A 26,745-nucleotide genomic window follows, 5' to 3' on the forward strand; every position below is an offset into this window, starting at 1 on the left:
GGAAGTGATAATACTTCTCCTTGGTTATGTGTGCATATATTCAATTCATATAACAGACTTGATGAGAGAGGTTAAAAAAAATGGTCTGATGTTCAACAAATATGCACAATATTCTGGAAGGAAGAAGTCCCTCAAAAGGTGTTAATCCTTCACTGTGTATGCAGATAAATGGAGCTGCACTCCTCACTAATTACACTGAACGTATGGCTGTCGGTGTTTGATACTGTATTGACAGCTTTAATACTATTAACGTACAATTAATTAGATGTCATCAATACAATATGAACAAAGAACTACAGTGGGTTGAGATTTGGTTTGGGAAGTGAAGGAACAAAAGAAATACTATACAGCCCTGAGTAATCACCAGTAAGGGGCAAATGCAAACTTACGTACACGTTAGGCCTCAAGGATACTAATAAAGTCCACAGCTCCATAGTAAGTGCCATATAGTGATATCTAAAAATATATACTCTGGATTAGGCAGCTGTGAAATTTCTGACAAGATGACTGCAGACCTTTCAATGAACTTAGTTTGTAATGGTAAGTGCATGTGAAATATAAGAAAAGCATTGGTACAGTAACGTTAACCAATATCCATGGGGCTTCCTTTTGGTACACAGCAGTTCACATGTTTGGGCCTACAGCCTTGCCATTTGTTTTCTGTCAGTCTAGAAGGAACATACTAATTCTGTGCTAACACACTGCATTATATTTATTAAGGTCCCAGGGTTTGAGGGGGAGTTTTAAATTATTATTATTTGGCTTTGAAAATGGTTATGAAACTAAAATATATTTTTGAAAGTCTAGCTTTCTGTTTTCTTTTAGAGTCTTGCTTTTGAAACTGTGCAAATCATTCCTAATTCTTTTGTCTGTGTCATATTACATGCATACCATATTGCTTATCCAGTACTAAAAGAATCATTAAACATTTCTAAGGACAAAAGTACATCGAATGATACTTAGCAACATAAATTAGAATAACCAAAATAGTTAAAATAATTAGATGCAAAACAGCATAGTTGCCAACATATATTGGGGCTATTTCAGTAGAGCTTGCCATTTATATATAAAGGATACATAAATGGCTTTCTCTTTAATCCTTTTCAACAAGACATGTTTCAGAAAGGATAGTTAAGAGCATAGTAGTTTACTTATTCATGTACAAAAGTACATTGGGAAAGGGAGAGGTTTACATATAATTTACCATAGCAGGATACTGTTAAAGGATAAATTCTCCCTCTAAGATGGTGGCAACTATTTTTTCCCTATAGATAAAGTGTTCATGGAAAATTTAAACATCTGATTCAATGCTAGGCATTTTCTTATACACACGTCTATTGCTACAGGAATTTAAAACCCTTGGAGTTGTGTACAAGCTATTCCTATTTGCAACATAAGGCAAAACATGCTCTGAAATGTACATGTCATTACGGATCCGACCATCCCTGGAACAGTATGATGCTGTAGAGTTTATGGATGACCTTAAATAATTATCATTTCTTCCTCTTGTTGGTAATGAGTGTTTATAAAGATCAGCTGGACTTCGCCTAAGAGACAAGTGCTGCTCATCACGATACGAGTGCAGAAAAGGATTATCATCTGAGTGAACAGGATACAGGGACTTGCTCCTCTTACTGTCCTCTAGAGTATGAGTTAAAAGTGAGGCCTTGTTGCTCAACAGTTTGCTCGAGGGAACACTAAACATGCTTGCATATGGACTACTTTGTAGAAATTTCTCTCTCTCTTTCAAGCTTATACTACGAGACGGTCTTCCAATATCCATTTCCCTGGACTTATCAGCGATATTATCAAAAGAATGTTGCCTGCTAATCCTCAACTTATTCTTTTTATGATATTGCAGAGCATTACTTTGTGACCAAGTACGCTCATAGATTTCTTCAGGAAGTGATAAGTTCGTTGTATCCTGCAGCATCTGATCTTCTTCAATATCATAGAGGTTCCCCATCCGCAAGCATGCGTCGCATTTATAGGGAGATCTGCTAGAATAGTGTCCCGCATAAGTGGGCAAATTGGAAAGACAGCTCCTGCAGTGGGTGGAGTTCTGTCTGTACCTATCATTCATGTCACCTAGGGAAGCATTTTTATCTTTTAAAGTGTAGTGCTTTGCATAAAGTTTGTACTGGTCATTATTTGGAAGACTGTCTTCATTGTGCAAGGGAGTCCTGTTAGCATGTTCTGCTTTCCTGTAGTTGTCATTATGATCTTGATAAGTATCAGGAAACTCTACAGTTTCTGGAAGGACAATGTTTTCAATGTACTGAGATGTGTCCAAGCGGAATCCTGGCTCCTTGTCAGAATCGATTGTGTAGATTTTATCCCGTGGAGAGCTCTGTTTAGTTTTCAGATATGTCAGTTCCACTTCACTACAGTCTTTTGGGTATTTTGATGCTACTGTCCTTTTTTTAAAATTGTCCTTGGTTTTATGATGCTTGTTGTTGTTTTCAGGTTCCATATGGCAAGTAACTCGGCTTGATGTCTCCGATACATCCGAATGGACAATCTCTTCAGGAAGGTATCTTTGGCTTTTCACTGAAAGCTGCCTGTTTTCGTCTGACCCATTTTCTCTCTGAGAACCTTGTCCCTGTCGTACAGATTCTTGACGTAATGATTCAACAGATTTTCTCCAAAGCTGCCTGGGTCTGGAGTTCACTTTTGCTTCTGTTGTTACTGCAACCTCTACTGTGTTTGGATTGGACTCATTCAGTGTGAGAGGATGCTGACCTTGGAAAACATAGTTGTTCAGATTGTCCTTGTGTCGGTTGCCAGGAAGCGTCTGGAGTTCACTCACGTTGTCCCCAAAAAAGTTGTCCTTTGTCTGAAAGGATCTGTTATCAGAAAATATCAAGTTTCCCTTATCCATGACCATGTCCATAATCAAGGAACCCCTCTGAATAAAATCAGACGTTCTTTTGGGGGAGTTAATTCTTGAAGGATTGATATTGGTCATATTTTTTGCCGTTCGCAGTAGTTTTAACATGTTGGTTTGTGAATTGGTCAAAGTAAAGTCAGGAGACTTCTTTTTTTCTTCAATATGTACTCCATGAATGCAGCTGTAAATACCCTGTAATATGAATAAAATAAAACAAATTAAATCACTAGGTGTAAATTTTAAATGCTTCCAATTTTGTTTTGATAAGGAATAAAGGAAAAACTAAACGTTGCTTATTTAATTATCAGAAAGATTGAAACTACATATCTAGCCTTTTTACCATTTCCTTACATTGATACAGCAGAATAATTTCTGCTATATCTGTTGGAACTGTAAAGGAGAAAAATTCACAGTACTTTACAAACCATTGGTCTACGTTGGTGTCTCCTGCTCATTTCAGAAAACAAGATTAGAAGATGTTCCCTTGTCTCATCACAAAATATAACTAACCTTCAGGAATAGCAGCTATTATTTTAAACCAGTAATTAAGCTATCTCTCTAAACAACCCTGTAGTCAGACTATTTTCTCGGAGGTTAACGTACTCTTCACTTTCCTGGAAATAAAAAGGCTTCTAGTCATCATCTTTTAGCTTTTCTGTTTCCTGTCCTAGTAGATAAGAAAAAAAGCCAGCTGTTTCTAAAGGCTGAATGTGAGTTTATTTTGAGCAAAAGGCTGAAGCCTATCTTTTAACTCCAACCTCTTCAGTCACTCCTGTGAGCTCAATTGACACATTTGTGACCCTGTGAACTTGTAATACTCAGGAATTTGCCTTTGAAATAAGTACTTTTTTTCCCTGTGTTGGTTGGGAGATCATATATAAAATGTAGAGGTTAAAGTGTATATGCTTTTCTAGGCAATTCCCAACAGAGTAGAGCAGAGTATTTGTAATGCTGTTCCAATACAATCCAGTTTCATCAACAGGGTAATTTCAGCACATTTTAAAGCAATTTGGGTGTTTTTGACTATCCTAGAGCACCACAGTGATGGTCTATGTCCAAGATGTAATTAAACGGATAATGTTTTAGGGAGGTAGCAATTATTCTGTCTGTTGCCTGAAAGGGGGAAAAGAAAGTAATACTAACCCTGCTGATTGAGAACAACAATCCCGGCCTATCTGAGCAGACTCCAGTGAAGCAGAATCTAAGTTTCCAGTAAAATAAGTGCTCCCAGACAAAGGTTATTAAACTGAGTGCCATGGCCGCTGCAAGCATGTAAAACACTCCTGCCATGTTGTCAATGTCCAGCTGGCTGCTCATGACTTCATTCTTCTCATTGTGGCAAATCCCAGTCAGCCACAGGGTTTCTAACTCTTCCATTTCCCCTAGGGAGAGCAAGGAGTCAAACCAGTTAGAATGTAAAAATTACTGCTCACAGTATTCAGAAGCCTTTGCAAGTTTAAAAATACAGCACCATTTAATGCTTCGTTTGTGAAGCACTTTAGTCTTATCTATGAAGGATTTGCAAATATAGCAGACTTCAACTCACAGCACCCTAGTTTCAGATGTCCTCAGATTTCATAAATTACGTGGGAAGCTGGCTGCTCTAGAAAGCAGGATCTGTGGTTTGGGTAAAACTTTCTTCTGCTTGCTATAACTGGTACCACTTGTTACAGAGTGAAACTGGAGGGTTTCCTCCTTCACCCCATCCATGAGATGCAAGTGATGCACTCAGACTCAGGATGCTTCTCCTGCCCCAGTTCAGCAGGTGTCACCAGTGCAGCTCCTGCCAGTAGCAACCTCATGTATACTCCAGAGATGCCAATACACATACAAACCCTCACGGACAGTAGTGTCCACAGCAGCACCCACATGGCACTCACAAACACAAGTAGAGATGGTTTGATCATCCTTGTGCTGCCCAACTGATGATGACTGAAGTTTGCTGGTGAAACACACAGATATCACTGATGGGTATCACAGATACACCACTGTTTACAGACCTGGCATGGGCTAACTCTGTACAATATCTGTGCCCAGACCCTAAACACCCCTTTATCTTGGACCTTGGGTGTTTCCAGAAGTCCCCTAACAAATCATATCTGTCCCTGTGCTCATAAAGACCATAGAGAAGACCACACCAAAAACAGCTAGGAACCATGTTTAGTAGAAAGACAGAAGGTGTTGTAGCAATCAGGCACAGAGTTCAGTCAGACGAGCATCCTGACACACAACCAGATCCTTTTAGGTCCCCTCCTCTCCATTTTCCTACACTTGTTCCTCTGTGATCCATGCTGAGCCCTCCTTTTGGCCTTCCTTTAAACATTACAAAACAAGCTTCTTATATTCTCATAATCCTTTTAAAATCTGCCAGAAAAAATTTGTTCTTTCCTGTGTCCCATGATAACCTTATTTCCCCTTTTTGTGCAAGTTGCAATGTTCTGGCTGAACCTCTCCTGACATGTCTGATCTCTGCTCTTGTCTCTGTTATCTCTTGCTCCCTGTGGCTTGGGTGTCTGGGACTTGATTTATTAATGTTCTTGTGTCTTGTTTTATTTTGTTTATGTTGAACTGCCACTAACCAGATAAGGTTACAATCCTAGCATTCACATATCTTTGCCATCCACATATCCCTTTCATATTTTTTACTCCAGCCTCCCAGCACAAGAAGATGTTTTGGAACGTCCAAATATGGATCATTCAAACAAGAAAGATGAAATGGCAAGTTAAAAAATCTAGCATGAGCAGTAGCAATCCAGCAGTTGAGTGCCCCTAGATGCTGCACTGGTCCATCACTGCAGCAGTCATTAGTCACATTTCCTCTTGGAGTTGGCTGCACTTCAGTAATCAGGCAAACTGATTCAGAGATGCAGTTTCTGATCTACAAGCACTTTAGAGAGAAAAGACATTATTGATCAAAGCTTTCTGTTTTTCTTCCCCATAATGCTTTTATTTATGGCAAAGTAATGGCAATCATCAATGCTGGGTGTAAAATCTCCACAGCATTATGCCTGAAGATTACAGTAACATTATATTGGAAATGGCAATCTTGACTAGCTTTACCTGTAAAGCACATGCAGCAAGGGAGGAAAAATGATATGATAACAGTATTAACAAAGACTATTGTATTTCATACTTGCTTTTCTATAGAAGAAAATTGTGAGTGCCTAGATCCTTGCAGGAATACAATATTCCCCTTTTCCCAGTGAAGTTTCTGGGTTTTCATTTTTATTGTAACTGGCATTGTCTTTCAAATACAACTCTTATTCTGGCTGGCTGTTTCTTTCCATTTTCTGTTTGCCCCCAGAGACCTGAATGATGCAGTAACTACAAGCCCTTCCCACATCATGTACCACCAGCCTTCTCTCTTATGATGCCCTGGACACCTCACTCTGCTCTCTCCTGGCCCCTGGGATCACTCAGTCTTCCTTCTTGCAGCCTCCTCTGGCCTCTGCTGCTGCCGCTGCCTGCCTCCTGGGCAGCAGCAGAAAAATGAATGTGCCTGAACCAGAGTATTCCTGGTTTCTGGTTCTGGCTATGTCATATCCTTACTGCTATTAAAACACTTCATTTACTTAAAGCTAAGGAAGCAGATCTGCTTCCTCCCTCTATTGTGTATTCTTACACTTAGAATTCCTATTTCACTGATGAGATTTGGCCTCAGATGAAGGACACTATCACTTAGCAGTGGCTGTTACTGCCAACATGGACAGAGGTATGCAAACAACTGTCATTGCTTCTGCCAAGATTGGCTTTTATATTGCATTAGATATTAATTTTGAAACATTTTGTGTTGCTCTTCCTTAAGCATTGCACATGCATACATGCCTTTTGACTCTCTTGGGGATATAGTAAGCTGAGTAATTCTATTACTATTGTTAATGACACTTCACTGTTTCTAAAAAATACAGTACAGCAATATAGAGGGTCAGGAAATACAGCATTGGTTAGTTGGTGTATTTCCCAGTTTAGGATATGACTTCTAATTGGAAGAATTCCCAGGCTACAGATCCTTAATCCTCAGTCAGTTGTAAGGGAATATATTTTCACTCTTATAATCCAAACATCATTGGAGTAAAGATCAGGAAAAAATGTGGCTAGAAGCTATATTGACGTTTCAGCTACCTTCAAGTTAGACTAGAAGATCAATGACCTGCTCTACAAGAGCAGGATAAAGTGCCAGAGCATTAGAAAAGCTGCAAGCCACAGATAATTTGGATGTGTGAGTTGGAGGTGGAGCACAAGATTGTGATGGATAATTTCCTAGTCAGTGAAGGAAATATCGAAGTAAAAAGGACAAGAACTGAGGCACTTTAGTAGAGGCATTAGTTTTGTGGTTTAGGCATGAATTGAACCTCTGCATCTGAAAAAGGCAGTGTATCTTCTCTCAAATTAGAGTGCTCAACCTTCAAAATACCTAAAGAGCATCCTCAAAGAAGAAAGTCCTACAGAAGCTTTAAAAGTCGTCTAATCCAGGACCCAGGGACAATAAATTATTAATTTCAACAGTATAGATATTACACACTCTAGCTGAAGTTCATTATTGCATTTCCATATCTTAGAACATTGGGATTTCTTCTATTCTGCTAAACCTCAATGGAGTGTTCCCCTCTTCTCTCTTTCAAGCCTTCCCCAAGGTCTGTGAATAAAGCTCACAGAGCCTATACAAAAGAACCCAAGCCCAAAGAAAGAGCGATGTTTCTGGTTTGTGCTTTAGTAGCCAAAGCTCTGACAATCAGCCCTCATTACTTCCCACAGGAAAATTCACATCTCCCAAGACTGTCAAACATCAATTTAATTTGACTGCTATGCCCTTTTACAATTCATAACAAAACTCACAAAGGAATTGAAACCTCTTTTTTTATTAGTTTCTTCTGTGTTTCTTTCCCTTTGGCATGTACATCTAAAGTAACTATTGATAATCCACTAACCTTTCCAAAAATGTCACTACAGAAACCAACCAAGCTTGTTTTGATTCCATATAAATGACAGTGCCCTGGCAAGCTACAAAGAACAAAGCATCCCAAAGCTTCACAGATCCTGCTGTTGCAACATCCCTTCCATCATAACTGACAATAAGACAAATCACTGCAAATTAATACCCAAAAGCAATCCCCAATTTTATAGATCAGAAAGCACCATGAATCATTGAATTGACATGTTTATGAAATGATATAATCTGGGAATGGACAAATTAGGCTGGTAATTCTGGTCTCTGTGTGTATATATATGTATATATATATGCCCATAGAAACACTGACAAAACAGTTACTAATTTAACAGTAATAACACTTCAGCATAGCTGATCCTGGCAAAAATGCCTAATTTATTGCTTTTCCTGACTATGACATTTTATCCAAGAAGGCACAGTATTTACAGATGACATAATATCTTTATCACAAAATCCTCAGGTATGAGGATTTTTTAACTGGGGTTTGATTAATTCCTTATAAAAATCAGCCACTTCCAAACTTGGCCTGGAGCTGGCATTCCAAACATTGAATTTTGATGCTAGTTATACTTTGCTTCAGATCAAACTATTTAAAATAATTAAGTCCCTTTGGAGGAACGTTGATATCCTTTGAAAGCCTTTTGGGTAGTCTAAGTTGTGAGGTGAATGTGCAGGGTGATGCCACCTATAGCCATATACTAGTCATCTTGGCAAATGGAAGGGCCAGTAGTTTGTGTGTACTGGGCATAGAAAAGTTCAGTCATCTCTGTGTGTGCATAATTCTAATTAGCAAGTTAGAGCTCCAAATATTCCATTGGAGATCTTCAAGACCTGCCTGGGCATGTTCCTATGTGACCTGGTCTAGGTGACCCTGCTTCTGCAGGGGGCTTGAACTAGATGATCTCTAAAAGTCCCTTCCAACCCTACCATTCTATGACTATGAAAATAGAATTTGGAAAGCTAAGCCAGCAACTTCAATATATAGAAATGCCAACCCTCAATGAACCAAGTGTTAATGTAGTACAAGCTTCTAGTAGAGAGAGCTCAACTTACATATAAATAACTATCAGATTAATTTTAAGGCTTTTTGTTTTCACTTCAGGCTTTTCACTTACTAACAGAAATGTAATGCTTACTTTTCACTTTTCACTTATTACATTTCTTTTACTGCCACAATCATTTGCTGCCTCCATTCATGTGTGCACTACATTAATGTTTAAATGTATAACTGCAGATTTCAGCCACACAGTATATCATGACAATAGCATAAGATTAGAAAATTAAGAGTTTCAATATATTTGATCCCTCAACATTTTCTGTTTAAAGTGTTCATGGTATATTTATTTTTATATATTGAATAAATCTTTACAAATAAGTGTATGATGCCTACATTAAGGTATTTTAAACATTTCTATAGTGCTATGTGCTAAAAAATATGTGCCTCATTTAAAGTGCAAGAATTAATGTAAGCAAGTATTTTAAAGATGCATATTTCAAGCAGTATTGAGCCTCTGTGCTATTCACTTAAAGCACGATATAATATTCTCTAATACACAGCAAAATTCCATCTCTCTCAGTGGTAATTCAGGACTATTTACAGTGGGTTTAGGTTAAAGTGCAAAGACTGGTCAGGTCCTTTTGTATTTCTCTTGGGTTTGTTCCTGTGGCTATGGTGCTCCCTGCTCTGACTGTTATTTGCACAGGAACATAGCAATTGGCCACTGCAACTGGATATCCCAGAAGTGCTGTACTTTCTACATTCTAGCCCAACACCTCTAGCGTATTTCACACTTTATCATGCTGGGAAGGAGTGATAAACTGCCCCATGTGTCCCCTGAACAGTTTCTTCACAATAAAAACACCATTATCCAGACACAGAAAAGATTAAGACCAAAGGGCAGAATTACACACTTTTCCTCATGCAGCCCTCAGCAGTTTTTGCAGGCTGTGGAAAGCATCAGCTCTCACTGCCGTTAGCCCTTCTGAGCTGAAGAACATGTTACCCTTTTTCAGCATCTGCCATTGTCTCTTAGGGATTCAATACTACGGGGTTCTTTTCTGGAGGTTACTGGTTTCTCCTTAATCCCTTCATTTCCAAGGCCTAGTACTTGCAAAGGTCTGGCATCCTCCCTTGGTTCCCAGCTTTGTTCATTAAACCACCCTTCCAAAAGACAGGATGTCTTCCCAAGTGGTGGGCTAGACGTGAGATGCTGATGGTTAAAGCTGTCTAACTTAGGGGTCATTTCACTGGTGTTATTTTGTTCTCTGAGCCTCTTTTACCTCTGCACCTACACACACACTCAGGAAGATGCACATGTACTGAAAACGTTATTTAGAAAATGAATGTTATTTATAGAACATAAATAAATGCTGTTTATAGAAAAGATTAACCCCCAAACCTATATAGTCCATCATTCTCCACATGTACTTACAGAAAAGCAGTGTGAGGTAAGGTTTTTGATTTTTTTTCAGAGGGAATAACAGTTTTTCAACACTTGTCTGATGTCTTCCTCATGATTAGTAAAATAAATTAAATCTCAAGTGTGTCCCTAGTTACAAACTTGTCAGAAATAAACAAGCACAAAGTTTTATAATTGCATCCAAAATGAGAACAAACAGACCAGGATAACCTTCTTTGCTGCTTATTGAAAAAGCAAATAATAATGTGAGCTTGCTGCCCCATTCCAGGAAGGAGAGCAGGACCTCTGAAGCTGGAGTGGCACCTGAGCATCTTGTCCACATTTCCCTAAGGTTATAAACATGGGGGAAAGTGACAGAGATGGAGATACTAACTCTATATCCTCCTGATGGCAAAACCAGGAGTGTACATCAATAGTCAAGCAACAAGCATCAGAAGTGCTGTGTGCCTGGTACTGCCTTTACCCGCTGCCTCCAAGTCCACAGCCACAGAACTTTTATCCTTCTCCTCCCTACAGCTACTGACAAGCACCAAAGGGCATAGCCCCAGCCAGTACAGCTACGGGTCAAGCTTAATCCTGGTAGAAAAAAAACCAAAAACAAAACCCCCAAATCAAGCAAAGCCTGTGATTTACCTCCTTTGATCTTCACTGTTGGGAAGCAAGCCAAAGCTGGGCTAGGTTTCAGAATGACTTGGGAATACAGCCAGATTAAGCACAGACTCATGACAGTCCAAGATAGCAGCCAGAAGCCTGAGACTTTGTTTTTAAAAGGTGTGTTGCATTCAGGAGTCCCCAGGGAAAACACCAGCAGTAGAAGTTTAGACACAGTGTTTGATGGAGGGAAATTGAAGACATACTAACAGACAGAGATATGACTTTGCAATTAGCTCTACACATGAGAAAAGCTTGTGAAGAAACCATTAAATAAAAGTTAAGCAAGGGAAGAATAAAGGGCAAAATATAAACAGTGATTACAGCCAAAGCATTGACTAAGTGAGAAGGAAACAGAAATAGTCCTTGTGAAGAATTTACTCTTGTGCTTCACTTATGTACATTCTTTGCAACAACAGTTATCCAAGCAGATCAGTAATTACATTAATTTTAAAGGATTTGTAATTGGAAAATCCAACTGTTTAACTTTGATTCTGTTGTCCTCCAAAGGACCAAATTGAATTGTTAAATAATTTGTTTTAATATTTTTATAAGCATTAAATACACAGTTCTTATTTTTCTTATTTAAAAACAAGGTGGTTTTCTACTTTACTTTAACCATGTAGGTAAAAGTCATAGTTTCCTGGAGATAGCTCCTGATGATTCACAGGCTCCTCAAACTAATTCCTTAGGTACCCTGGAGGACTATTTTCAGAAGGTATCTTACCTTAATCTTAACCTTTTTAATTATTCTCACACACAAATGGAAAAGAAACCTATTTGACATGTCCCTTCTGGATCCAGTAAAAAGATTTTTAACACCTTCTGTGCAGTTCGCAAATGGCAATTTCAGGATGGTTCAGAGCCTCTACCTTCACCTTATTGCAACCAAAGCCCAGCACCAAGCTGCCAGCAGAACATAAGAGAAAGAGCAAACCTCAAACAAATTAAGGATAAAAATAATCTAATGGGGGTTTCTCTGGCAGTGATATTTCTCAAATGGGCTGCTGCTCTCTTCAGTGTGAATGAGCAATTGGTTTCCACTGTGAGATACATCTCACAAAGACATTTCCAACCCCCTACACTGAGGCTCTGCAGCAGGCCCATCAAGTAATTGCTTGGAAAGCCATCCTCCATGACTCCAAAAAATACTGCCTTGCATGAATAAGAGTTATCTGGAAAAAATTATTCTCCCCTCTACTGTGTTGCTTCACACACAGCAGCCATTCCTATCTATGTGTAGTCTGCATATGCTGCAGGAACGTGCACAGGGCAAGCAAGGAAAGGATGGTCTGTATGAGTGCAGAAAGCTGAGCTTCAGCCCAACACCTTTGTTGATTTAGTGGCTAAGGACAATGCATTTCTCATGTCACACACCCCCCAGACTTGCACAAGGTGCAGGGCAGGAGGAGGTCACCCCAGCAGATCACAGTACATCTGACACAGCAGGAGGTGCAAAAAGAAACAGACTGGTATCGGCGGTGTAAGGGGTGGTGGTTCCTGTGCAAAGCGCTAATCTGAGGCTCAGCCTAAGAGGCCAGCGTGCCAGTAAAGAAATCTGATATATACCAATTATAGATCTTGAATAAAAGGGTTATATATATGCTTTCACATTGGTCAGAGGTTGAGCAAAAAGACTTCAAAAGGCTGTGGCTGCAGTAGCAGAATCATCTGCTTATTCAGAGAGGACAAAGGATAGCTTTCAAACTTAGGGACAGATTGTTTCACACTTACTCTGGTGAGAACTCCCACTAAGTGATGGAGGAGAAAGGTGGTAGCACTTGGAGACCTTAACATAGGAGGGTCTTTACCTTGAACAGATGAGTCAGAAGCCAAATGGGTCAACATGCATTTGGTTCAATAAGCTCATCAATTTCAATTTGACCTAGTTATATGATCCATGCTCCATGTTCCACAGAAGTGATTATATAAAAGCACAGCAACTTCTAAAATTCAGTCTGGATCCCCCAAAACAATCTTCCTCTTATTTTCTGAGTTATTTCCCTCTAAAAATAGCAAGAAGAACACAGATGACTGACAGCAATAAACTTATTGTGAGCTAATGACTGCACTCGGCATGCCCCCATTAGTTAAGGATGAATTAACAGAACTGCTAAGCACGACTTTCAATATTACAATCCCTCTAACTCTTGTACAGCTACACGAACACCCTCCACTTATACACTCACACTCTCAGTCACATTTGTTCCACCCACTGCTTAAGGAGGACACTAAATATATAAACAGAAAATCACTGGGATTGTGGGTGTATTCTGCCTGAGCAGCACGCACCGAAAATATGTCCTTATAATCACATACGTATTTCCTTCTTGGTCTTTAAAAGCCAGCGTGAGTCACACTGCTACACTTCCTTATAATCTAGACAGCGATTTGGAAAGCTTATGCTAAAACATGAAAAAAATCAGCAAAGAGCTTTCCTCTTCCAGATGTAAGGGGGCAAATCTCATTTCCACAGTTACCTATTACCCCTAAGAAGTGGGAAGCAATTATCCACCCAGGAAAATAATTCTTAGCGTACTAAGTCATCTTAAAAGCATATAAAGATTAACCAGAACTGAAAGTTATTAGGAAGGGGATAACATACTCCCTGCAGAAACTCAAACCAAAACCAGTTTTCTTTCTTGCATCTCTGTGTCTCTAATTGCTTTAAAGGTTGCAGCTTTAAGGGTTAAGGGCTTAATACAGCTACGCCATCTGCCTCTCTGTTCCCGGAGTTCTCTTCCCAGACCTTCGTTTGAACTGAGCTCATAAGCTGCAGGTAGCACAATACTGTATAAATACCTCACACGAGTAGATGCTTGACCTGGCCAGCTGGCTGATATATTCTCCCACTCCTCCCCAGTCTTGCTCTCTTTACTCAGCTTTTCTCTGTTCCTCATTTCCATCCGTTTCTGTTGTCATGTGCCTTTTACCTCTCTATTTCTGCAGCATCTCCCATAGCTAAAGGCTCCTTTCTGTCTTTTTTTTTCCAGCCCATGCACACTCTGAAGCCCTTTTACTCTCTTAATCCCAAAGCAACTTTGTCATTTGCAGTTCAATAATCTCATTTGCTCACAGATGAAAAAATAAAAAGAGACACAGAAGAGAAAAAGACAGAGAGGAAGAAAAGGAGAAATAAGAAAGGTTTTCCATACCTACTAGGCACCAATGATTCTGCTCCAAATCCCAAAGACATGATGCTATAAGTTTCAGAAGCAACGTTTTTCAATCTACTTTGCAGGATAGTTTTAGGAAAGTATCATGCTGCTTTAAATGGCACCATGCAGCCCAAGTCAGAGGAGTGGTAACAACACCTGGGCCTTCAGACAGCTGGACAAAAGATTCTACTACTGAAGGTTGGAGGAACACGTGTACCTTCACAAATGCAGTCCAGCAGTCATAGACTTTCTAAATGACACAGATTCTGTGCCTCAGCCTTTACTGCCTTTACCAATAGCAAGCTAGCACAGAAAAAGCAGATGAGAGATGCTAGGGTTATATGATGGATTCTGGTATGTCAGCCTGCCCCACTGCTCCTTACAGAGGTCTATAAAAGAAATCAAAGCATGTATCATGCAATTCTTCAGTGCACAACGTTTCTGTTCTGACACATTCCCACTACTGTAGGTGGAAGATTCAAACAAAATGATGGTGCTGCTTCTCAGCAGCTGTATCATTTTAGTTGCTTTTGAACTCCTGGGTGCTTCTATTTCTCAACAGAAGACCGAGAAACAGTCTTCTGTGTCTCAATTGAAACAGTTTTATTTATTTGTTAAAAACAATGAAAGTTTTGTCTTGTGACCACAGCAAGCCAAAAAAAAAGCACAACTACCTCTGTGCTTAATTACCTTTGTGATCAACTATTTGAAACCAAAATGCAGATGCTAACAGTTAATTGAAGTTTTAGCAGATAATGAGACATGCTGTACAGATAGTAAGATGTACAAAGCCAGAAACACATTTCGTTCATACTCTTTAAACAAGAAAAATCAACTCCTAGCTCTTTATGTTAAAAAGATTCAGTGTTCCAAAGCAATTAATCTTATACCAACAAAAGCATGTTCATCTCAACTTCCTATGAGCTGAGCTACGTACATGCCCCTGTACAGACAGAGTGATGAAATATGGTGAAACATACTTAGCTGGATGTTTTACATCAGCAAGGAAGAGGGAAAAAGTTCTTATCCACTGTGAAAAAGTTCCATTTCAATGTGTAAGTGAACTGGTGTATATAGGAGAATGACACAGATGAAACAAGGAAAAATCAGATGAGAAAATCACAAGAGAAAGACTCATACAGGGGAAAATTGAAGCTCAAAAACACATTTCAAAAGGCTATCTCAGTATTGTGTAAATGTGCAAGAGAGATGAGATTAGATATTCTTCTAAATAAAGTACTTGATCTTATCCAAATATCTAGTATCATCCAAAAGGCTATCTCCACTTATTAACATAACAGTCATACTAAGAAATTGTGTTTGTTCAGCTCATTAGGCTTTTTTTCTTACAGTTAGGAAACTCTTTAGATTTATAATTATTTACTGAAATAATTCCATACTATGATGAATGTTCTATTACGTACAGTGAATCCTAATTTAATACTACTAGGTGCTTTGTTGTTTTATAGGCTTAGAGAATCATAAATTCAGCCGAGGCTATACATCTGAAAGAAGTATTTTTGCCTTCATTTGTGTTTGCCTATTTACTTAAACAACTTCATTCAGACTCCATTGAGGCTTTCCCAGGAGTATCATCCTAAGATGAAACTTTCTCTCCAACCATACTTGATTTTAGTCGAGATAACTTCAAAGAGGTTTTTAGTGATACAGCAAAGTGATGTTGATCTGAACTCCGAGTTCATTCCTTCTAATTCACCAAAACAGAGTTATATAAGTTCATAGCTAAAAAGATTACTCATCAAACTACTGCAGTTAGACATAGATTACAAAATCAGGTCATGCTAGTTCCAGGCAATCACTCTTTACATTTAATTTCTTGGTGTTTTGTTACAGTTCACCTGCAGTGTACTTCATAAATCAGAAGAAATTTCAGCCTCAGCATCATTCTTAGGGGGTTTTTGTTCTTTTTATTTTTCTCCCCTTGTTTGGTTGGTTATTTTTTTGTTTTGGTTTTTCTTCTGAAAATTATTATCTAAACCTGTGACACATGGTAGCAAATATTGGTGGGACTAAATGAAATATACCTACAATAATTCTTATCTATCATATATGTCCAACTGCTATTCTCTTTAATAGTACACACACCATTTCTGCACAAACCTAGAGAACCTTTACAAGAAAAAAATGGACATTGTAGTATACACAGGTTTTTCAGAGTACCTTCTAAAGGTACTGAAAAAATGCAACAGTAACATTCACAGTCCTCATGGTTATCTTCTGGAGTAATATCTGGGCAAGACAAACATAGGAGCAGACATTTCACGACAGGTTTTCATTTACCTGGGTGCCATCTGTATCTACTGCAATTCTATAAATTATGTGTGTGATATGAATGATAAAAGAGTAAGCATGAAGAAAATGCAAGGTGAAAAGAATGCTCTGGCAACATTTAGAGGGGTTGGCCCACAACAGAGAAAGACACCTCAGATCCTCCTTGAGGCTACAGAAACGTTTTCGTCTTTAGCGTGGGACAAATAATTCAAAAATGGGTCAGAACTACAGCACCTAACACTTCTTGACAGAAATAGACAAGTAGAAAAAGATTCTATTAAAAAATATTCACAAATAGAAAAATAAAGTAAATATTTGAGCCAATCAATTGCAACTATTTAACACAAGAGTATGTAATTGCTTGAAATCTTGCTATTATGGGTCATATATATTAGCAGAAGTAAGCAATGTTTCTTCCATAAGCCTCTCTAAATCCAACAGATCAATAATGATGACACTGGTATCTCTAAATGTACACCAGACAAAATGCATCAGTCATGATGATTACATCTCTTCCAGTCATTTAGTATTATTATAAAATCCATGTGCTGGAAGACTAACACACTCACTGCCTCCGTTCTGAAAATTAATGTCTTGTTTTTTACGGAACAGGAGGCTACTATGCTAAAGTCCTGCACTTTGTCATTTGAACTGCCCCATTATACAGAAATCTACCATTCTTAGTCTCAATGGCATGCTACTGCTGACCTGAAGTGCATATTTGCACAACAAAGCCCCTGTGTTTCACTGACAGAGTAACGCGAAGTTAACACATGCCTCTGTGTAAAAAACACAGGCAAAGCATTCAAATCAAAATGATTATGTAACACACACCATATTCTAATCTGACGGAGGATTTTAGTGAGTCAAAACAGAGGTTTCTTTTCAATTTGCATGCACACGTGAAAGATTGGAAGTTTCACTGTGGCAAAGAAGCATTTCTACAATCAAAATGTAGTTCAAGCCCTTTGTGGAGAATGAGTCATTATTACTGTCATTACTTTGACATATTACAAATATAGCAAAGATGTGCAGTGAGTTTTCTTGTTCTGCAAGGCAGAAGTACCAAGAGGACCTACAATTCTTCTATTTTTATCTTATAATGAAAAATAGTTGTTTGAAATCCAATAAAACCAGTCTCCCTACAATTCCACCCTTCAATTCCACAAACATTCTTTAAACTTAAATTAATCCATCCCATTAATTAATCCCCATTAGGGATCACTCACACCAGTTCAGAACTGAGCTAAACAGTTTTAAATGGCAAAACAGTCATGCTGAATGATAACTCCTCAGGAACTGCTCAAAGGCAGAATTAAAAACAGACAATAAACACATTGTTCTCTGACACTGAGGCCAGCATTACTTTGTGATGGATATGAAAACACTTTCTGAAAATAGATGCAAATGTCCTTGGCAGGGAGGTGAGTTAGAACAGAGTGGAAGAGAATTCCTATCTCAGCATGGAGAAATAATATCACTCATTGGTTTTGCATTTGTTTGGGGTTTTTTAGAGACTGTAAGAGAACAGAAGTAAAAGGCTCAGAGCCACTAAAACTGAATTAACTTTGCATACATAGAGAAAGAAAAGAAAGGAGAAAAGATTGGTCCCTACCATCTCCAACAAACTGTAGGAGGGCCAGATCAATTTGTCTCTTCCAAGGTGATCCTTTCTGAAGTGCTATTCCATAGCCTGTAGTGGCAAAGATGTATCCGCTCCCTATTGTGACAAGCTTGCAGCCTTCATCTCTTCCAGCCTTGTAATTCAGCACCGCTGCATCATAGATGAAAGCATCCAACTTCCTGAAATAAAAGAAAACATTTTACAAATCAAATCATTAGGGACAGCTGTTGTCAGACTTCTTTTGTCCTTGATGTTAGGACCCTGTTGAATACCATATGGATTCTTTGATATCATTAATACATATCCTGCTCTGCTGTATCTAAAATTAACAAAAGGCATCTATTTTAGTGAGGGGAAGTAGGACACACAGTTTTGCATTTCTATTTTAAGGGATGCTGTTAAAAAATACTGAGCAGGAGGAACCAAGCTATGAAATCTCTTGCCCTGTTATCTTTGTATCTTTGCTCTCAAAATGAATATTAATTATCTTGAGATGCAAAACGATCTCCAAAACCAATGCAAATGACAATAAAGAGCTTAGAATTGAAACAATAGCCAATTAACTCATTTAAAATACTGAATGAGATTGAAAAGGTGACTTCACCAGTTTTACACACAAGTTCTTTTTTTACATCCATTTCCAAAAATAAACAATGAAGGTGGAGGTGAAACCCTTGCTAAGACAGAGAAAGGCACTGGAGTATATCTGATACAGCCATCTAAATTGCTGCTTAAAAAACATTAAAAATATTTCTTTAAGGATCCCAGTTCCAAACATATAATTTGTGTTCTTGAAGCACAGCAGGAATTAAGGAACTTGTGGAAAAGTTCAAGCCTTTCAGTCCAGCTACCTAGAAAAATAACGTAATCCCATTCTCTAAAGTATACAATGAACACAACAAAATGAAATCAATAAGGGAAGGTAAAAAGGCAGTGCCCTATAGGGATAATTTTTAAGGAGCACTGTAAAGCAGGAGTTAGAAGATACAGGTGCATGGATATTTCACAAATGAACCCAGCAGAAGTGCAAATACAAGAAGAGAAGGCCTTTTGGAAGGACAATCACTTGCCAGCACTAGACTTCAGTCAAAGAACGGATGCTTTTGTACCTACAGAGATTCATATGTGATTTTTAAAAGGAAAAAGGTAAAGTTTAAGTTTATTTTGTATTGTTGCCCTCATCTGCAGCCAAAACCTTGGAGATTTCTACCACTTGCACAAGTCTAGCAGAATACAGAGGCAATAGGAAAAAACTATCATCTCAGCCCCAACTCCACCAAAATGATGTACTAAACCAAAGTTATTATGTCCCCCAGTAACATACTTTCCCTTTTCAATATCTTTGCCCATCCCATGGGATTCAAAGGAGTGGGGAAGACACAGTTACAGAATCAGCTTCACAGGTTGGTGTAGGAGGAGTCTTCACACTGCCACCCTCACTGGCACTACACCTCCCAGGCACTGCTGGCACTGCCTGCTGTGCCATTGAAGAGCCACCATACATTACTGTGGAGCAGTGCTAAGATTTTGTGATGGGATGCAAAGAACAGAGGCCACTGCTCATAAATATCATTCATGGAAAATGAATGATAAAAATAAAGTAATTGTGGCACAAACAGGTAAAAGAGCACGAATTTCAACTATATTATATCACTAAGTACCCATTGTGAATTCTGTTGTTGTTTGGAATCACACTTGATACCAGCTTAAATGAGTTGATGTTGATAAAGTTTTCCATTTATATCCACAGAACAAAGCAAGACCTTGGCATGTCAGATTTTAGCTACTGACAGAAAAAAAAATAAGGTATGACATAATTAAATGTTTGTTCTTAAATAATCAATCAACAGATTCATCCAGAACACTAACGTTTACAGAACTCTAGATCACATAAAAACCTAAGAAATACTCCTATTTATCTCACATTTAACCAAGAGAAATACCAGGAGAGAGTGAGGTTGTTGGATTTTATCTTCTGTCACAAAAAAAGTAAAGTTCCTGTCACCACTTACTGTACTTTATTGCTTCTTTTCAAGGATACTTACTCCAACAGCCAACATTCAAGTCATCAAATACGATTTAGTGAAGTGGTTAATTTAGAGAAAGTACAGGTTGTTCATGCAACCATTAAAAGAAATACATGGGCCATCATTTCCTTTGTTTTTCCACTTTTTCCTAAAACTCAGTTGGTGCAACTCTCAGCTTAAAAGTCAGCTTATCTCCACCAATGTTAAAAGTGGCTCCATCCTTTAAATGGGTAATTTAAAACAGAAAATATTGCTATAAATCTGGTAGAATCATAGAATGGTAGGTGATGTGTCAGAAGTTCAATCTGGAAACAAGATATGGGCTGCTACATAGCACAGAGGGTGAACTAAACTGGAAATACCCACAAGTGTGTTGGGGTACTTCAGTCTTCAACAGTTTTCTAAATGATGTGCATTGATTCAGCACTTTGGAGACAATCTTTGGTTTGTGTAGAGAAAGAGGACGAAAATTCACATCATTTGGGCAGGTGCACAAGGGAAAAACAAAAACCAAAACTGCTTCTCTACCCTCAAGATACTTGTAACATTTCTGATCTACAGCAAATGACACTTTAATCAATCCAATCCAATCTCGTGCTTCTAGACCTCTGCAGTTATCTGTGGGGAAGGAAGGATACTTCCCCTCTCAGTAATTGTCTTTGTCTCAGGCAAGGGATTGAAAGGTAATGCTCCCCTCGGGATACAGACACCGCTGTAACCAGCCAAACTAAGTTAAAATACACTCTAAAATTTGTCATCTGTTTACTCTGGGATTTATAGCTTTGCAATGTAAGCATATAAAACACATGCTGGTAAACACAGAAAAAAATATAGAGTCAGCTTTCTTCTGTCAAAACAGACTCAATCCAAAATGTGGAGGAAAAGGCTTTGCTAAAGATTCCAGGTCAAAAGCCTTGTGCTACTTCAGAAATCATGCTCTTCATATGTGACTTAACTCCTTAGTTATTGAGCAGGGTAGTAAAATCTTGGGACAGAAAGTTTCACTCACTCACTGTAGACATACCTCCCCAGCTTTCCAGAGAGTCTGCTATCAGCTGCAGTGGGTATACACAAGGAAAATGGGTTTGGAAAATGCAGAAGGCTTTACTTCTGACTTTTCTCCATACTGCTTCTATAAAGTCACAATAAATCTTATTACACAAACCGATTTAAAACCTCCAAGTACTTCCTTGACAGTTGCTGAGTACTGAAAGGTTCCTCTCCCAGTTCCTGTACAATGTCTTGAACTGTAAATCAAAGTGTTGATTGCTCTGAAAGAGTCTTGCTGTCTACAAATACAAACTCAGATTCAGAAAACACCTTCTCTCTTTCCAACATAAATCTTATAACCTCTCAAGGCTTAATTATATCTTCCTCATGTACTGATTACAGAAGTACTATTCCTTGTAAAGCAAAGCTTCAGAACATGATGTACCCCTGCAGCATGGGCAGGGGATTAGAAGCCATCTGAAGCTCTCAGATGTTTGGGCACTCAATGCCTTCATCACTAGGAGGTGAATTTCTGGGCACTCTGACTTTTTAAGAACTTTCAGAGGACTTTAAACCACACTCAGTAAGAGTTTCCAAGAACTGAGATGGCAAAATCTAGGCAAGTCTGAAATGTTGACCCTTTTTGAGTTGTTTCCAAAGGTGGCAGTAAGCATTGTATTCTTCCAGAGCTTAAGTAGGCATTTGCACAGTCCATGAGGCTGCTGAGGCTGCAGAGGAACTTCCTTCCTGCTACGTCTGTGTGGGGAAAGACACATCTGCTGTTTTGCTTGGCACTGATGGAAGAGCCAGGCTTCATGCAGTGATTGCTGGACGCAGTAGCACATCCTTGTCTTGTCATTCTCATGGCAGGACTGGCAAGCCTGCATCTGTGCTCAAGCTCACTCTTCTGTTCTTGCCTTTCTTTTTCAACAGATTAACTGGCAGCTCCCGGGATCTTTGTTCTTGTGGCAGTAAAATTCGAGTGTGCTACACAGTTGAAAAGCTTGGTATTGCTCTGAGCATTGGCCATTCTGCTATTTAAGTTACATATTTGCTGTAAAAGAGCTTACACACACCAATACAGCACCTCACATCAAGAAAGGCTCAAAGCCTCTTGCAAACCTTAGTCATGTATAAATGAATCAATTAACTTGTCACTTCAGTGCAGCCACTTCAGGGGGGCGAAAAAGCTTTGTCACATTGTGTAGGTTTAAATAAACTGCTAAGAATTATTAGAAAGATGAAAGAGAACTATAGAAACTGGAATGCAGCAAGAAACAAGATTTATAACTGCCACCAACTAGTCGAACGTGCCAGGCATCTTCAATGAATGCAGAGGAACAGGACTACAGTGCTATGACTCATCTGAGGAACTGGTAGGTTTGTAAACTTTCTCAGAACTGCTGCAATAATCCTGGGTAGGAGAGAAAATAAACAATGGGGAATATTTATATGAGAGACTACAAGGGCAAATGTCCTTCACTGCCTATCAAGCACAAAGAGGAAAGGAGCTGGGGAGAATTTTAGCTCCCACAGCATAGGAGAACATCAGGTGATAGAAAGTTACAAATTGGAATAGTTCTAAAAAAAACCAAAAGAGCATTACTGAATGTAACACTCTGAAGCAAGAGATCCATTGAAAACAAATGTGGACAATCTTTTACTTAAACATTTATGAATCATCAAGAAGTCTAAGGGCTGAAAAATGAAAATAGCTATTGCAAAAGCCCATTCTCTAAAGTGCTGCTGTACGCATTCCGTAAATGGTTCTTTAAAGAAAACCAAAGTTAGAGGGAAAAGTACAGAAAAGTAATTTCAGAAAAGCTGAAAAAGCTTCCCTATAATTCTCCCCATCTTTATTATTGGAACCTATGTTTCATCAAATTCCAACAATGAAAACCAAAAAGGAGGGTTAGGAAAATGCTCCTTTATTAGTCATGGCTTCTTCCTCAACAATAGAAACTCACTTGGAAAATGTTAACCAACTACATGATCTTTCAGCAATTTTGTTTTCTTGGTGAAACAAGAGGGAAAAATCTAAAATGGCAATCTAATCAGTAGTTCTGGAGATGAAAACCAGTAATCCAGCATGCCAGAAATAAATCTCCTTCAGTTACTTTTTGTCCTGCTATGACCTGTGTCATAGTACTCAGAAAATAAGACGGATGCTTTAACACAGTCCTGCTTATTCACACTCTTCTATTTTATTGTCAAGTTCTGAATGTTGTGTCTTCATTGAGGGTTAGAGAAATTGAAACATGACTGAAGTAACTTTCTAGTTTTCAGCTATTGCAGTAAATCCAAACTTACAATACCTACAGCAGAATTAATTTCTTGCTGAAGTGGGTACCATTCAGTGCAGGGTTCATCTGTCAGATCCAGCACATTAACCTCAGAATAAATTTTTCTAAGGCTCATTTCTTTATGTTTCCTAACACCTCAAGTATGTTCTGTTCATGGCCAGACAAAAGCTGTGCATTTTTATTGACAAAGATTTGGGTTACACACAACCTGAATGCACATCATCGCAGCAATTCACTTGTGCTGCATTTTGCTGTAACCACTTGTGTCACAATGACTTTTCTACTCTATTTTTGATGAATAGTACCTTTTAACTCAAATATGCACCTTCCAAAGCTTGTTCTGAGAAACTAAAGGTCAACTACACATTTAAGAAGAAGAATTCATTATAAATTACATACATTTTACTCTGAGGGAGGATAGTTAATGCAATCAGACCTGGTTTTGAAATTTGCCTAGGTGGCTGAAAAAAAATAAGAGATGTTATTCCTCATATTTGGTTGTAAGCAAATGCAAAAGAGACAACACAGGTTATTACATAGGAAGTGTCATAGGTTTTTATTAAGGCTCCAGCCATGTCTTTTGAAAGCATGATATTTGAAATTACTGTCTAATTACAAATATCAGTCTGCAAGTCAGTGAATCTCCAAACAAGACTTTTAACATCAACTTTGCCCTCCTCTATTTATTCCTTTCTTTGAGAACATTTTTTACCTATTAAAGCTTTGTCTCCTACACATAATTTTGGAGAAATATAACTTATTTTCAAAACATTATGAAAAAAATACCCACTATTTTTCACCTTTCTTTCTTTTAAATAACAAACTGCCTAGTCTGCAAAACAGATGACTTACATGACCTTTAAAGTAGAATTTATACTTTGGCATTAGGCAAAAAATGATATCCACTTAGGGTTGGATTAAACATAAGCATATATTTTAGAGATCATCAATACCATCGTTGGGAAGGATGCATCTGCAAACACACTGACTTAAAAATGTAGTGGATTTACATTACAAATGTATTACAAATTTAATAATTTACATTTTATCCCTTCCTTCTCCACAGAAGGGATAAAAGAAAGTGTGTCAAGAGTGCACAATGGGAGACACACGTCATTTGTGCATCTCTAAAACTACATCCAGGAGAGCTGATGCCAAAAGGTCACCGTGGAATGACACAGTAATCAAAAGAAAAGAAGGATGCTCTGAAGATGAGGCTTCAATGAAAGTGCTCTAAAGTAACACTTTGATATTGCTGTAGCAAGAGAAGCAGGTATTTAACCTTTAGCATGAAGAACTGATGATTTCTTTTACCCAGTTTTGACTGGAATGCGTTTCAGGTTATCTGATGGCACTTCATCAGCAGCAGTGGCTTTATCTTTTAGCACATATTCAAATAACTTCACACAAATCTGAAGTTCACATACACTGAATAGATTTCCTGACATCTTAACATTGCCAATTCATTAGGGGAAAATTTAACAACCAACCCCCTGCAACAAAGCAGGTTAGCAAAGCTTAACCCATTTAAATGATGAACTCATTAGCAGGGAATGAGCTTTCATCTTTTCTCCCAGCTCAAACTGTCCTCACTTCAATCTTCACACAGCAAACGTAGACACAAAATTTGAACAGGCAACCTCTGACAGACATTAACACCATTGTGAGAGATTGTGGAGGCTTCACCTCACCTGTCAGGGCAATCTCAGGTTTCCAGAAAAGGCATTGTGAACTTTCCTGTACCACATGGCTGTGGTTACCTGAACAGGCATTTTCACCCTCATCACTCACAGGAGCTCCCATTTACCACCCTCTATCCACCCACCTTCCCAGTCCCTGTGACATTTCCCTTAGCAAGAAAAAAGAATGGAAAATTTATTGTGCCTTTATGGTTAATTTGTACAATGGAATAGTGTCCCACTTCAAGTCTCAGAAGTCAAGCAATGAAGTACCTGCAAAGCATCAGTTTATCAAAACAGAGAATCTGAAAAGTCAAGTAGGGGGAATATATTTTTAGATTAAAGGTTTTGTCCCAGTTACAATAGCATAATGAAGGATAAATTCAGCACAGTTCACCAAGCACCTGATCTCATACCCAAATCAAATGAATACCTTAGAACAGTTTCCTCTTAAAAGAAGTTAGATGGGATATAGCTGTATTAACCTGTCCATTTTATTTCCAGGTATTCTGTAATATATAAAGACATTAGATAGATAGCTGCATTACCTACAAAATGGTAATACAGACACAAAGATAACCTTTTTTCAAAACCAAAATCAGGTACTGAGTAGAGAAATTAGAAATAAATTACTATAACGTTTATTTTTTTCTAGACACAAATTGCTACGGACCAGCTGAACAGGGGAGACACTTTTGGGTTTTGTTTTGGTTGTTTAGGTTTTTTAAAGAGAGAGAGTAGAAGAGAGGCAGCACATTTATCTTATGGCCATGAAGAAGTTCCTGAAAATATGACCCAACTTCTACAGGCATGATGATGTCTGCTTCTGTTTCTAGATAACCAGAAACTACTGAGTATGAGCATCCCTACTTTTCAATGAGTGACCCCTTAGATTCCAATAATCCTTTAAATGCCAATATTAGTCTTTCCCTAGTCTTCAAAGCCTCAAAGAACCAATCTCCCCCAACAAGACTGCTGCAACAGCACATTAAGTTCTACCCAGTCCATTATTTCTTTAGAGCTATTGACAAGTGGCAGAAAGACAAGAATGTGAGAATAACTGCTTTTCTTGAAAGGATAGGAAGTGATGGGGAAACAGATCAGCCACCAGAAAAAAATGATGTCAGAGAACACTGCCACAAATGGAAATGCCATTGGAAAGATTTATCTCTGTGCTGCCAGCTTGGTGGCACTTTGTAGCCCAAACCCTGAACTCTGCTCACTTTAGCAGTAACGCCTGCAGTGCAAGCAGGAAAGCTCTGCTGATTCAGACACACATTTCTTTGCAGTAATTAGATTTCAGAATTGATACTTTAGCAAACAGATTCTGGGAAAAATGCACAAGGTAGAACAGCAAATTCAAATGTTTTCATGTCCCCACAGTGCTTCGGCACAAATAGCAGTTGCCCATTTGCAAACCAGCTTTCCAATTCCTAGCTTGGGTGACTGCAGTTGCAGCATCAATTGAAAATCATTCCCCTCAGAGTGCAATACCAAAATGAATATTGGAACCAACACTGAAACAAATATTAGATTGAAATCCAAAAGAAAGCATCATAATGCAAATTGAAATCAAGTTACCCCTGCCAACTGATGCCAAATTAAATGAAGCTATTGATTGCAGAAGCTGCCTGAACTCAGTCAACCAAGAGAGAAAATACTGAATGGGCCAAACTGTTTAGCAAAGATTTCTTTTCTACAGAATGTCAGGAGAAAATCATTATTCACATTATTGGCTCCTTCAGATGATTTTAAGGAACATA

General features: G+C 38.4%; 1 protein-coding gene across 1 annotated transcript in view; it reads right to left on the bottom strand.

Annotated features, from left to right (window-relative positions):
• Positions 1-1,291: 1,291 nt before the first annotated feature.
• GRIN2A (glutamate ionotropic receptor NMDA type subunit 2A) overlaps positions 1,292-26,745 on the bottom strand; it is a 181,645-nt gene continuing 156,191 nt past the window's right edge. Inside the window, exons 11-13 of the mRNA XM_061992919.1 lie at positions 17,975-18,162; positions 4,034-4,272; positions 1,292-3,082 (exon numbers count right to left, since the gene is read on the bottom strand). Of these exons, the coding sequence (XP_061848903.1) occupies positions 1,292-3,082; positions 4,034-4,272; positions 17,975-18,162 (2,218 nt within the window). The remainder of the gene's footprint in view (positions 3,083-4,033; positions 4,273-17,974; positions 18,163-26,745) is intronic.

Source organism: Colius striatus, chromosome 3 (genome assembly GCF_028858725.1).
Source record: "Colius striatus isolate bColStr4 chromosome 3, bColStr4.1.hap1, whole genome shotgun sequence".
In the NCBI taxonomy this organism is placed as follows: Eukaryota; Metazoa; Chordata; class Aves; order Coliiformes; family Coliidae; genus Colius; species Colius striatus.